The sequence below is a fragment of the Dermochelys coriacea genome, chromosome 17 (genome assembly GCF_009764565.3).
Source record: "Dermochelys coriacea isolate rDerCor1 chromosome 17, rDerCor1.pri.v4, whole genome shotgun sequence".
NCBI lineage: Eukaryota > Metazoa > Chordata > Testudines > Dermochelyidae > Dermochelys > Dermochelys coriacea.
The window spans coordinates 19,289,206-19,303,529 of record NC_050084.1 but is presented as its reverse complement, the minus strand read 5'-3'; the positions used below and the strand labels follow the sequence as shown (position 1 = coordinate 19,303,529).

Below are 14,324 nucleotides of genomic sequence, written 5' to 3'. Positions count from 1 at the left end.
GTGAACCACAGACACAACCTCTCTCTTCAGGGTGAGGCTGCAGATTGGGGCTTTGCATAACCAGAGATGGGGTACGTTGGCGCGCGCCACACAGACACACACAGAGAGAATCCCTGGGCAACCCGCTTAATTGTCCCCAAAGTTCATTCTTGTCTGGCCCATTGTTTCAAATGCTCCCTGGGAGTGCAGAACACTCTCCCGGGTTCACACTGGTCCCGTCTGCCCCAGGGCTTTTTGTACAGTCCCACAGCAATACATAAACTTTGCATTCTTAATACAATGGACTCCAGGCCCAAGAATGATTTCCAGGGACAGTGCAGGAAATGGCCATCTTTGTTGCAGGCGGTGTGCTCCAGCAGACAGGGCACCACCTTGGGAAGGAGACCTGGGTGCTTGTCCCAGCCATGCTGCATGCCCTGGTTGTGAAATGTGAATAGCTCTGGGACTCTCTGCTCTGAGGTGCTTTTGAGGTCTGCGGCTGCCCAGGGGCTAAGTGGCAGCTGTTTGGTTCTGAGGACGTCCCTGTTGCTTGCAGAGGTGGACCAGCCGAAGGCACAGACGCTGGTTGTGAAGGAGGGGCCTTTATTCATCCACAAGAGCAAAGGCAAAGGGCCGCTGCTGTCGTCCTCCTTTAAGAAACTCTACTTCTCGTTAACGAGTGAGGCCCTCAGCTTTGCCAAGACGCCCAACTCCAAGGTAAGGGGGACGCACCCTGCCATTAGCAGGGAGTGGTTTGCAGCCTGGATGGGCCCAGCTCAGGAAGGCAGCTGCTGGTCCCATGTTTTCGGTTGGGCTGCACTGATTGTGGAAGAGAAGTGGCTGTGGGGCCCCAGGTGGACACTCGGCTTTGCCTGGACCAGGCGGACAGATGGAAGCTGCTTCCCTGCTCAGCCCCCATCCAAGCCTTTGCTGCCAGCATCACCATGAGCCCCCTGGGAGCACTGTGCTCTAGGGGATATTCAAGGCAGGGCACGTTCCCCCTGACACCTGGCAGTGACACGGGGCAAAGACTCTGCTGGTCTGTCCGTGGGGAGGGGATTCTCTCACACTGCTGGGACTGAGAGTCGGGTTTGGGCCTGTACCTCCATTTGCCTATCTGTGACGTGGAGCTGAACTGCTGGCTTCTGGGGGTGGTGTTGAGAATTCAGGAACATGTGCAAAGCACCTGGGGTGGGTGAACTGGTCAGGGGGGAGAGAATTGGCCAGATCCACCCCAGGGCCTTGAAGGCTTTTCTTGCCCATCCATTCAAGATCTGAAAGGCAGAGTGGGCCACTTGGATCACCTGGTCTGACCTGCAGAGCACGGGCCATGGTTCTGCAGTGCAGGGGATCCACTGGTGTCAGGATTTGGTTGCATTGTCTCTAGAGTCTGGGGCGGGGTGGGGAAGGGATCAGCATGGAGCCAGCCTCAGACTGAGCTTTCTCCTGTGAAGCCCCCTCTAAGGGGGGCATGGCCTCTCCCTGGGCGCGCTCAGATCTCCTGGGCTCTGCTGTGGGGCCTGCTCTGCTGGGCTGGCCCCCACCCCTTCTCCCCTCCTGACATTTCCATGGCTCCCCCCCACCCCATCATTTCAGAAAAGCTCCTTCATCACCCTGTCCAACATCCGGGCGGCCGAGAAGGTGGAGGAGAAAAGCTTTGGAAGCTCCCACGTGATGCAGATCATCTATGCTGATGAGACGGGGCAGTTGGAGATGGCCTATCTGCAGTGCAAGGTAGGATGGTCACCCAGGCCAAGGGGGTGTCTGGTCACCGATCGGGTGATGGCGCTCAGCCCATAACTTATGGAGGAAGAGGATGTGCAGCAGTCTGCTCCAGTCTGAATGGAGACTGGAACTCATGGCCGTGGGTGTCGGGAGTCGTCCCCCTTCCCTGACAGTGCAGCAGGCCTGCGGTCAGGACTCCTGGGTTCTAGGCCCACAGGCTGGCCACACAGCTCGAGTGAGAGGCTGAGAACATGTGAGCAGCAGTGCTGAGAGTGGAGAGCGACGCAGCCAGTCAGTCCCAGGGGCCAGAAGAGGCTCTTATGCTGGGTGGTGAGGGCGGAAACTTCGTTTGCCTCGTGAGGCCGGCTGCTCCAGGGAGGAGGCTCCCCGGGAAAGCACTAGTGCAATGCATGGTTGTTACGCCACAGATGGTGGCCCTTTGCTTTGCTCCCAGGCTGGCGCGCTATCGCGCTGGGCAATGCCGATGGGCTGCAGGCCAAGTGATGGTGGAGGTTGTGAGTGGGGACCCTCCAGTCACTCAGTGGCCGGTGTTGCAGGGACATAGGGCAGTCCCCGCTGTGTGTGTCTGTTTCAGTGCGTCAATGAGCTGAACCAGTGGCTCTCGGCCCTGAGGAAAGTCTGCGGGAACAACGCCGAGATGCTGTGCTCCTATCACCCAGGAGTATTCAAAGGAGACAAATGGACCTGCTGCCACCAAAAGGATAAAACTGGTACCGTGCTTGCCCAATCCCCTGCCAGCAAAGGGGAAGGCGAGGGAGTCCAGGGGTGAGAGCAGAGAGGCATGGCTCTTGGGTGGATTCTAGGGCTGTAGTTCTGCCACTGCCTCGTTGTGTGACCTTAGACAAGTCACCTGACCTCTCTATGCCTTCGGGGCCCATCTGTGAGATGCATGCCTGGGTGTAAAGCGTTTGTCTATTCTACAGGTGGGTGGGTGTTATGGGTTCCCCTCTGTGCCTGACCCACAGAGGCTGTGACTGGTACAGCCCAAACTAGGGACACGTGGGTCATCCGCTCGTGCTTTTAGCTGTGGAGCTCCCCGGTTGTCCGCCAATAGGGCTTGGAGCCCCTTGGCTCAGGGCTTCTCTATGCTTAGAAGGCCGCACCGGTGCAGCTGCGTCACTGTAGTGAAGACGCACCTACGAGAGCGTCTCCCATCAGCATAGGTGCTCCACCTCCCCGAGAGGCGGTAGGAGAAGCCGTCCCGTCGACACTGGCTACACTGGAGTTCGGTTGGATGGGTGACCGCACTATACCAAAATGAGTTTGTAGTGCAGACCAGGGCTCAGGTGCTAGAGAAAGGCAGAGTACTGTTCCTGTCCCCCTGGGGGTGAACTGTGTTCGTTTGCTTTATTGACGTCTTGGGAATGCCCAGACGTTCCCTCCTCCCGCAAAGCCAGAGCAGGGGGAGGGCAGGGAAGTCGCACAATACATCCACTAGAGGGCACCACTCCGACATCAACAGGCGCCTTTGCGGGCCCACCTCAAATTAACCGTCTGTGTCCTGGCTGCTGTCTAGGTTTGGGATGTGATAAAACCCGGCACGGTGTCACTCTACAGGAATGGAATGACCCCCTGGATCCAGATCTAGAGTCTCAGTTAATTTTTAGACACCTGTTTGGAGTGAGGGAACTAATGAGGTGAGTCACTTGATTTGTGCGGCATGATTGGGGCTGTTTCCCTCTAGGAGTTTGCACCCAGGGATCATCTCTGGGCCCTGTAAGCATGAAGCGAGTCTTGTACACTGTCTTCTCACTCGTGGGGGACCATCTCTGTGGCCCCAAGGAGGAAGGGGGCCAATCAGCACAGTGAGTTGTGTCCCAGGGGCCAACGCTCTGCCCTTGGCAATCGTCTGCCTAAGGCCCAGGGTTCTGCTCTGTTTCAAAGGCCTGGCTGGAATTGGCCTGGAGTTTCTACCTGTCTATGTGCACATGTCCCAGGCGTTCTGACTGAAGCCAGGGTGAGGGAGATACCCCAGGGCCTCCCTCTACACTGGTCTGCAGCCTTGGGATCCTGTGCAGAAAGAGATGAGTCATTAGTGACTAGCCTAGAAATTGGAGATTGGAATCCCTGTTAGGTCCTATCTTGCCCATCCCCAGGCCAGGATTGTTCCCTTCTATTTACCAGTGCTCTGTCCATTCTAGTTTAAATGCCCCAAGCAATGGGGCTTCCACTGTTTCCCTTGGGAGGTTGTTCCATTATCTTAAGGAACTCACTGTGCAGGAACTTCTTCTGACACTCGCCCTCAGTGTTCCCTTTCTGACTATCCCCATCCTTCTCTGTCTACACCCTGTATCACCCTGAACAGTTCCTCCGTCCTGAGCATCCACTGGGGCTCCATCCCAGAGAAGAAAGTGTGGGTGAGCAGGGGGTGGACATGTACATGAGGCTGGGATGGCTGCTCAAAGGTCTTTAGAAGAAGCCACCATGTGTCAGAGTTTGGGATGTGATGAAACCCGGCACGGTGTCAAGGGGAGCAGACACACGCACCTTAATCTTGCAAGGTCCTGACCATCTCATGAGATAATGATTGTCTTCAACTCCTTTTATCAGTGGCATTGTGCAGGATTGAACCTTCTGGCCTCTTGGCTTTCAATATGGTGGGGCTAATCGGTTAATTGCGAATTACACCTGAAAACCCATTATTGTTTCATCTTTCTCCCTTAAGGGAAAAGTACCTGGAGATGTTGACAGAGAAAAACGAAAACGTTCTTCTGAGCCAAAGTGGAGGTATTGCTTTGTTGATTGATTTATTAATCTTTCCAAGGTACCCATCACTACTACCTGGGCATGTGCTGAGATTTCGCAATACATCTACTAACCAGCACTCTCTTCCCAGACAACGCCACATTACCTTGTAATAGTTCCCTGTCCTCGCCATCAACCATGGCCATCAAAATTTTCAACCAGCCCTAGCTATCATCCTCTGCTGCTGGAGGTGGGCTTGAATTTCTGGGTGGTGCTGTCTCTGATCCTTGGGGCTGGTAGTGTTGTCAGCAGCTGCTGTGCAAGCATCACTCCAATCAGGGCAATTCTTTCTGCTTCCTTGCACCTCCACAGACCCCGAAAACGTTGATGGACCCACGAGGCTATTCCAGGTGCTGCAGGACCTTGAAGATGCCCATCACACAGCCCTCTTCAGCTCAGGCACCCTAACTGATCGGGACAGAAACTGCCTCCTGGAGCTGCAGACGTGACTCCTGGAGTGAGCCACTCCATCAGGGTGACGCCACTGCCTCTCGCTCTGCTCACTTGGTCCCGCTGCATCCATCAGAGCTGCCAACACCAGACATCTTTGCAATGGGAACTCCCTCACACCGTGTGCTCTCATCATTGCCCCGCTGCTCAAAAAGCCATGCCATGGACTTCTGCTAGCTTAGCGTGTCTCCATTAATGAGCGACTGGTGAATGACCCTCTTGTGCTTTCACTAGTCCCCAGAGTGGGATGGGTGGCCTGTGCTCCATCCAGAAGGTAGCATGGAAGCTGTCATGTCTCACCTCTGCCAGGGTTGCACTAGGAAGTCTCTCTCCACTATTATTTTTACCTTTCAGTCAAGATCCAGCTGTTTTGTCAAGCCTGATCTGATGTGAAATCTTAATTCCTCAATGCAACCTTATAGCTGAGCTGCTTCAGCCTGCGTTTCTCACCAGGGTCAAAATGGCTCAGTGGAGCACTGCAGCCAGTAGTAATGCACAGGTTGATGCATCCACAGAAAAGGAGGGGAAATCTGTTTGGGCCGGGGACTGGGAGCCAGGTGGCCTGGATTCCATTCACTCTCCTGCCACTGACCCACAGTGTGAGCTGGGGCAAGTCCTTGACCCTGCTGTGTTCCTCAGTTTTCCCATCTCTGAAATAGGGATGATGAGACTTCCCCTTCTTTGTTAAAGTGCTTTGCGGCCCTCTGATGAAAGGCACAATGGCGGTGCAGCGTATTGGGTAACTGGAGGTGCTGGCTGTCACCTGGAACACATCCAGGTGCTGCACATCCATATGTCTCAGTTGGTTGTAGCCGAGGTAAAGGAGTGCAGGTTCAGCTTATTGAATGAACATGAACATGGACAAGGCAGCACCTCAGACCCCATTGCATGGTGCGTGGGTACCGCTGGCTGCTCGGTGACACTTTCACACCTTGAGGAAGAAGAGTTGGGGAAGTGGTTCATTAGAGCAGGTGATTGTGAGCCAGGGCTCCTGGTTCTATTCCCACCTCCCCCCACCCTAGGTAAATTGCTGCTTTTATAGAAGCACTTAGCATCCACCCGCAAGAGTCAGTGAGAGCTGGAGAGGCTCAGCACCTCAGAAAGCCAGGGCCTTGACCATTGTGTCTGGTTTTTTTTTCTGATCTATAATTGTGGATAATATTTATTAGGCTAAACCAAGGTCGGAGTTGCGATCCCATTGGCAATCACAGAAGGCAGATTTTCACTCCCTATGCCTATCTCTCAGGGGTCTTGTAAAGCTTACTTACCTGTCAAGTGGTTCTTGATCCCAGGAACTGCAAAACACTATCTGTATAATGGTTTCCTGTCTGAGAAGTGCTTTCACATCCCCGGCAAAAGGTGCTGTAGAAATGCAGGCTAGCCACTACCCCCTGACCCACATTTCAGGCCCAGATAAACTGATGCTCTGAAACTATTGAGCAGGGGGCCTGGCTGTTACCCAGTGTCCTGCACTAACTAAAGCGCTGGTTACAACCAGCCTAGTTCATGGCTATTTGGGTGTCAGAACAGTGCACCTGCTGGCTCGCACGGACCCTCCATTGAATGGACAGATAATGCCCCAGGTTAGACCTGCTGTTCTGTGTACTGTTATCATTTAAGAAAAGGAGCACGAGCGGCTGCCGCTCTGAAACCTGTTATCATTTAGCGCAGCACGTGGAGTCGACACACTCCAGCAGCAGGGGGGAGGGACCCAAGTGCCCATCCACCTGCCAGGGGAAATGGGTCCCTTTGGCAGTTGATCAAGCGCAGGCTGGGGCATGGCTGGTGGGCTCGGTGCAGAGGCGGCTTAGCCCTGCTTAGGTGCGTATGAGCTAAGGAAACGGACTCCAGAGGAGGCTGCTGGCGAAGGCAGGAAGCGTGGCCTGTGCCTTCCTCGCCCTGGTACAGAACCAAGGCTAGAGAAATAGCGGTGTAGCTGAATGCACAATAAACACCTCTTTTATCATGGGGCCAGGTGTTTGCTTTTCATTCCCTGCCAGCATCTCCCCCTTGAGAAAATGCCAAGGGGGGTTAGGGCCCCTCAGTTTAGTTCGGGGGGAGGCTGGGCTGGATTTGATTTGATTTTTTTTTTTTAGCCCTCTTGGTTAATTGAATTTACCTTGATATTTGGAACTGTGGACCGGCCGGGGATGGGGGGCTGGCGCTGCCCGGCTCGGGGGGGTTGGAAGGGGGGCCCGGGGGGGGTGGGGGGCGGGCGCTGCCCGGCTCGGGGGGGTTGGAAGGGGGGCCCCGGGGGGGGCTGGCGCTGCCCGGCTCGGGGGGGTTGGAAGGGGGGCCCCGGGGGGGGCTGGCGCTGCCCGGCTCGGGGGGGTTGGAAGGGGGGCCCCGGGGGGGGCTGGCGCTGCCCGGCTCGGGGGGGTTGGAAGGGGGGCCCCGGGGGGGTGGGGGGCGGGCGCTGCCCGGCTCGGGGGGGTTGGAAGGGGGGCCCCGGAGGGGGCGGGCGCTGCCCGGCTCGGGGGGGTTGGAAGGGGGCCCCGGAGGGGGCTGGCGCTGCCCGGCTCGGGGGGGTTGGAAGGGGACCCTGGGGGGCGGGCGCTGCCCGGCTCGGGGGGGTTGGAAGGGGGGCCCCGGGGGGCGGGCGCTGCCCGGCTCGGGGGGCTGGAAGGGGGCCCCGGGGGGCGGGCGCTGCCCGGCTCGGGGGGGTTGGAAGGGGGGCCCCGGGGGGCTGGCGCTGCCCGGCTCGGGGGGGGTTGGAAGGGGGGCCCCGGGGGGGTGGGGGGCGGGCGCTGCCCGGCTCGGGGGGGTTGGAAGGGGGGCCCCGGGGGGGTGGGGGGCGGGCGCTGCCCGGCTCGGGGGGCTGGAAGGGGGCCCCGGGGGGGGCGGGGGGCTCGGCCAGGCCGTTGGCAGCACGGAGCGCGTCACCGTCCACGGTGCTGGTGAGGCCGGCGGGGCGCTGCCGTGGCGGACGGAGGGGGGCGTTGCCCCGGCGTCACAGCAGGCGGGTGCCGGCCATGTGTTTGGCTGGCTGAGGGCGGGGCCATTTCGCCTCGCGGCCGGCCCGGGCCGTCGTCGCCGCGTGCGCCCCGGAAGCGGAAGCGGAGCCCGGCGCTGCTGGAAGCGGAGCCGCCGCCGTTACCGCCGCAGGATGAACGCGCCGCCCGCCTTCGAGTCCTTCCTGCTCTTCGAGGGGGAGAAGAAGTGAGTCCGGGGCCGGGGCCCCGCCGCTGCGAGGGCCCGAGTTCAATCCCCCCCGAGGCGGGCAGCGCCAGCCCCCTTCCCACCCCCCCGGGGCCCCCTTCCAGCCCCCCGAGCCGGGCAGCGCCAGCCCCCCCCCGGGGCCCCCTTCCAACCCCCCCGAGCCGGGAAGCGCCAGCCCCCCCCCGGGGCCCCCTTCCAGCCCCCCGAGCCGGGCAGCGCCAGCCCCCCTTCCCGCCCCCCCGGGCCCCCTTCCAGCCCCCTTCCAATCCCCCCGGGGCCCCCTTCCAATCCCCCGAGCCGGGCAACGCCAGCCCCCTTCCCTCCCCCCGGGGCCCCCTTCCAGCCCCCCGAGCCGGGCAGCGCCAGCCCCTTTCCAATCCCCCCGGGGCCCCCTTCAATCCCCCCGGGGCCCCCTTCCAGCCCCCCAAGCCGGGCAGCGCCAGCCCCCTTCCAGCCCCCCACCCCCCGGGGCCGCCTTCCAATCCCCCCAGGGCCCCCTTCCAGCCCCCCGAGCCGGGCAGCGCCAGGCACCGGCCCCCCTTTCCAGACCCCGAGCTGGCTCAGCCTGTCCTTGGCGCAGGGGCTGCTTTGCGGGGGGCTCTGCCGGCGCGGGGGCAGGTCGATTCCTCCCCCTCTGCTCAGCCGCGCTGTGGCGGGGTCACCCTGCGGGCCCGTCCGCTGCTCCCCTCCAGAGTCCGGCCTCCCTGCGCGGGGGCAGCCGAAAACCACCTCCAGCCAGTTGTGCCAAGGGAGCTGCTGGCCCCATCATTGGCCCCTTCCGTAAAACGGAGTGCCCAGCCGGGTCCAAGATCCTACTGGCTCCTTACCCATGGTTTGCTGGCCAGCCGGGGGGTGCCTTGTGGGATCACACACAGGGGTCCGGGGCAAATCAATATTTTCATTAACGACTTGAACAGTGCAGTGAAGAATACGCTTTAATAAAGTGGGGATGACCCCAAACTGGGAACACTTTGGAGGACAGGATTAGAACTAAAAATGACTTTGTAGAGGATGGTCTGAAATCAACAAGATCAAAGAACTGCATTTAGGAAGGAAAAATCAAATGCATTAATACAAAATGGGGAATAACTGTCTAGTACTGCAGAAATGGACTTCGGTGAGCTGTAGCTCACGAAAGCTGATGCTCAAATAAATTTGTTAGGCTCTAAGGGCCACAAGTCCTCCTTTTCTTTTTGGGATCACAAATTGAATATGAATCAGCAGTGTGACGCTATTGCACAGAAGAAAATATCATTCTGGGGTGTTTTTACAAGAGTGTTGTAAGACGCAGGAGGTAATCTGCCCACTCTACTCGCTACTGGTGAGGCCTTGGCTGGAGTGTTATGTCTAGTTTTGGGTACTAAAGATGTGAACCAACTGGAAAGAATGCTCCGCAGAGCAACAGAAATAATAAGAGGGTTAGGAAATGTGACCGATGAGGAAAGGTTGAAAGAATTGGGCATATTTAGTGCGGAAAAGAGAAGGGTGGGAAAGGGGTGGGGGAGACCTGATCAGTCTTCAAATACGTAAAAGGGGTGTTACGAACAGAGAGAGAACAATTGATCTCCGATGCCCACTAAAGGCAGGGGAGGAAAGTAATTGGCTTGGTTTGCAGCAAAGGAGGTTTACCTTAGATAGTAAGAAAAACTTTTCAACTCTAAGACTAATTCTGCACTGGAACATGTTACCTAGGGAAGTTGTGGAATACCCCTCATGGAAGGTTTTTAAGAACGATTAGGCAAATACTTGTCAGGGTTGGTCTAGGATTACCTAATCCTCCCTCAATGCAGGGGCTGGACTAGACCAGGGATTGCAGACCCCCTGAAACCGCTTGTGGACTCCCGCTTCAGACTGCTGGACTAGATGAGCTCTTAAGGTTCCTTCTGTCCCTACATTTCTATTATTGTAAAATCTCAACAACTGGCAAGAGGGACTTTTAATTAAGTGGCAGACCATAGATATATTTCCAGTTTAGAGATGTTTCATTGGGTGTACACAGTCCTAGGACATGCAGTCAAAAACAAGTATGTCCCAATCAAATCCTTTCATTTCAGACACCTGCTCTGTTCTGCCTTGACATTTGGTACATATGGCTATGTTTTCGCAGCTGCATAATGACAATCAGTGAGAGACACAGTGTCTGAGTCATGCATTTGTTGCATGTTGCGCCTTTTACCTAGTCTCTGAGTTGCATAATCAGTCAAAGTTATGGGTTGAGAGAGAAATTTTCAGAAATACAAATGGATTACAGACGGGGGAAAAGATTGACAAGCTAAATCTTCTTTAAAAAAAAAATCTGAATTATTAAAGGCAGCGTCTACTAAATAGACAATTTGGCAAATGGCTCTAAAGTATAAAATGTTTTTGGGTTTACAGTATTGTGAAGGGACATTTAGAAGCTGTAATTTAAAAAATGATGCAATTTTGGGGTTCACGAATTATTCTGTAATTCACCCACAGAGCTTTTCAAATTATCTGCTAAATTACCTTTTTATTAGTGCACTGTGCAGAGTAACTTGGGATAATTAAAAAAATTCTCCCTTGCCAATAACCATATATACAGCTACAGCTGTGTGGGAAGTAATTGCTATTACAGTAATTCTTAAAGAAATAAACTGTGCTCTGAAAAATTCATTTCTTTTCTTATGTTTCTGTTGTGCTGCTTTAGCAATGCTGTAGGGATTACATGAATTATGTAAGTATCATTATGATCCCATATTGACTTTTTAACTTTGTTTATCCAAAACAGGTACAAAAGGCTCTATCTGGTGTGAATCTAAAGATAACCGTTTATGACTGAAAGCTCAGAATGGTTTGGTCTGATGTTCGATAATATCACTTGCTTTAATACTAGTATTTTTCTTTTATTCAGGATCACAATTAATAAGGATACAAAAGTACCAAATGCCTGTTTGTTTACAATCAACAAGGAAGACCACACACTTGGAAATATCATCAAATCGTAAGTAAAACCAATTCCTGTCACACAGGGTTAGGAGTAAAGTTCTAATGGTGAGGCAGTAGCTTACATTTAGCTGGGAAGACTGCCAAGATGCAGAGCGCCCGCACGTGACTCTAACCATAAACACTGGACAACTAGCAACCAGTGAGTTTCAATAGCATGTTTGGGTGATGCCTGCAGGCCTCGTTGTAGTAGTTACGGATGTGAAATTATGCTCGTTGATGCCCACTTCTCATGGTGGCCCTTGTTACCACCATGTGTAAAACTCTGAGCTAGGGGTGCGATTCCTCTGCTCGTGTACACGTACTGGCGCTAGCTCCTAGAGTGAGCAGAAAGAGCAGTATGGCCGCAGCAGCAGAGGACATACCCCCTGGTTTCAGGCAGGTTTGTACCTCTGCTGCTATGAGAGCTAGCAAGAGTATGGGAATCATACCTCTGGCACAGGGGTGGGCAAACTGCTGGCCACATCTGGCCTGCGGGACCATCCTGCCCAGCCCTTGAGCTCCTGGCCCCTCCCCTGCAGTTGTGCCACTGCGTGGCTTTCCAATAAGCCTGTCCTGCTACTCTGAGTGGCATGGTGAGGGAGGCAGTCAGGGGGTGGGGGCCAGGCTATTTGGGGGAGGCACAGCCTTCCCTACCCAGCCCTCCATACAGTTTTGCAACCTGATGTGGCCCTCGGGCCAAAAAGTTTGCCCACCCCTGCTCTAGGGCATAATGTTAGCAGATACCCAAAAGTTAGAGGCTAAGATTGGTTCTTTGTAATGTTGTAAGATGTCTCCCCCCAGGTGCAACTAGCAGTGACCTGGGGGGGGGAGGGGGTGTGTTTTTCGTCCTTTTTTTTTCCTTTTTCTTTCCCTCCTCCTTTTCAGTATGTGGGTGCAGGTTGCTTGCCTAAATTATCTGGTTATATCTCACTTGATCATTTCCCTGCTGTTACTGAGCCTGATGCTTCTTGGTCTCTGCCTGTGGCACATAATAGTCTAGTCTTCTGTGGGCTGTAATACATTGGTCTAATTTTGGTTGTTGGGTTTAGTGCAGTCGCTGGGTGGTGGTATTGGCCTGTGATATATAGGTCAGAGTAGATGATCTGGGGATCCTCTCTGGCCTTAAAATATGATTCTCAATCTGGGTGGCAAAGGTGCAAATGCCTGCTTTTTTTTCTTTTTCCAAATTACAAATTAGCACTTAGCATTGTAGCAGTACACAGTGATTCAAGAATCTCCAGGGCTGAACCAGGTTGACTTCACACAGTTGGACGTGGCAGGGGCTAATCCATTCGTATCTGGTGATGCAGTAGGTCTTTTGCTTAAGTCCCTTCTGTAATTTATTAGCTCGGAACAGCAGCATGTGGCCTCCAGTGGTAGGAGTAAATACTGCTGCCTTTAAACTTGGGCTCGCTGCATCAGATTATTGAAGTATGCTTTTGATAGCTCTTCTGCATGGATTTTGCTGAAAGTTATACCCTGGTGCTTCGTGCACATGACCACCACTGCTCTGTACTTGCTCTGCTAGTACTTGTCAAGCATTTCCCATTATCCCTGCTGTTCCTGTCCTGGACCTCTAAGGTAGGAACTGTCACTGCTGCCAAAATGTGCAGTGGCTTTATGAAATGCATGTATTGCGTCTTATTAGGATAAGATAAAACTTGCTCTCAAGGTGAGATTGCCATAGACATAACATTTCCTCTAGCCCTCTGGCAAAATTCTCCAAGGATTGAATTAGCCTGTTAGAAAGATGTGATCTATAGCAGACCCAACTTCATGCTTTGGGATCTTACAGAAATTTTGCAGGTAACTGTTTAAGTCATCTGTCTTGTATCCTCTAAATGCTTTCCCCCTTCCCATTTCAGGCAATTACTGAAAGACCCTCAGGTGTTGTTTGCAGGATACAAGGTCCCACATCCTCTGGAACATAAAATCATCATTCGAGTTCAGACCACTCCTGATTACAGCCCCCAGGAAGCTTTCACCAATGCTATCACAGACCTGATCAGTGAACTCTCCCTTCTGGAGGAGAGATTCAGGGTAAGCTTGCTCCTCTGGCTAAACTGTAGTGTCACTAATGTGGGGAAAAGTTACTGAAACTGTGACCAGGTTTACAAATGACAGTTAATCTTACAGCTGTTGCTTTCGTATGAAAAATGTAACTTATGATCAGCCCAATTCAGCTCTGAATACCCATGTGTAAATTCCATTAAGCCAGAGCAGAATTTGGCTGTCTTACCCCAGGACACTTGAAATTTTGTTCATTTTCTCACACACCTTGTCTCTCTAGGTGTCTAGCATTTGCTTTCTCTCCCTTTTCACAAGCATTTAAGTGTGAAAGCCTGTTGTCTGGAACAGCTTACTTGAAAAATTGTGCCTTTGAAATCTCTCTAATATTTTCACTTTTCTGTAATTACTCCATTCCTTGCTTGCCAGTGTCTATTTAACCTCTAAAATTGTTTGATACACCACTGGTCTGAAAAACATTTCAGACTAAAGCTATATTGAATTCCATACACACCTATTTGCTAGTTTCTTAATTGAGTCCTAGCTGTGACTTGTTTTAACATAATCTCAGCAACTAATGAGATCTCAAAGAATAAAGCAGTTGACACACAGGAAATCCTTTGAAACTTACCCTCTTTTCATGTAAAATGCCTTCCAGTAATTATTAGAATGTAAGGGACCCGTATAAATACACATTCTCCGTCGGAACATGACTTGGGTTAAAAATCCATGATTCAATATTTTTTAATCCAAGTCATTCTTTAAACTCAAATATAGTTTTTATAGTGATGAATGTTTCTCAAATTATTGGTCTTCGAACCTCAGAGAGGAAATAAATGATATCACTTTCTGGTACAGAATTCCTTTAAAACAAGTTACTACTTTTGTTTTACAGGTTGCTATCAAAGATAAACAAGAAGGAATTGAATAGAAACATGAAGCTTCAAGTGGACTTTTTTTTTAACCTGAATTGTGTTTATAAATAAGTTTTTGTTTTCATTATAGTGGATGTGACTCTACTTCATTTAATTCTTACGGAAAAAGTTTAAAATAATCCTTAATGTCTAACTAAAAATTAGGGCCACTGTTGTTGGTTTGCCCAGAGAAAGCAGTATTAGATTTCTGTACAGGATAAATTATTTGCTGGTAGGATGGTAAGTGTATCAGTTGAGCTATTAAACTTTTTTCAAAGCTGTATGTGACACATCCACAATCCATCATTTACTGTCACACAGAGGTAAGACCCCATGAAACTTAACAGCTGGGTAGTTCTCCACTTTATTTTGTAGCAT

The 14,324-nt window shown here is 52.8% G+C and overlaps 2 protein-coding genes across 3 annotated transcripts in view; both read left to right on the top strand.

Annotated features, from left to right (window-relative positions):
* The window catches only part of RASA4B (RAS p21 protein activator 4B), a 56,024-nt gene extending 49,487 nt beyond the window's left edge, over window positions 1-6,537 (top strand). For both annotated transcript variants that reach the window (XM_038376089.2, XM_038376090.2), the window contains exons 16-21: window positions 536-696; window positions 1,576-1,713; window positions 2,300-2,435; window positions 3,242-3,362; window positions 4,391-4,452; window positions 4,783-6,537. In XM_038376089.2, the coding sequence (XP_038232017.1) occupies window positions 536-696; window positions 1,576-1,713; window positions 2,300-2,435; window positions 3,242-3,362; window positions 4,391-4,452; window positions 4,783-4,919 (755 nt within the window). In that variant the 3' untranslated portion in view covers window positions 4,920-6,537. The remainder of the gene's footprint in view (window positions 1-535; window positions 697-1,575; window positions 1,714-2,299; window positions 2,436-3,241; window positions 3,363-4,390; window positions 4,453-4,782) is intronic.
* Window positions 6,538-7,920: 1,383 nt separating this feature from the next.
* Window positions 7,921-14,227, top strand: POLR2J (RNA polymerase II subunit J). Its single transcript, XM_038376015.2, has 4 exons — window positions 7,921-8,079; window positions 10,952-11,041; window positions 12,891-13,065; window positions 13,928-14,227. The coding sequence occupies exons 1-4, from the start codon at window positions 8,027-8,029 to the stop codon at window positions 13,961-13,963; spliced, it is 354 nt and encodes a 117-aa protein (XP_038231943.1). The 5' UTR covers window positions 7,921-8,026; the 3' UTR covers window positions 13,964-14,227.
* Window positions 14,228-14,324: the final 97 nt, after the last annotated feature.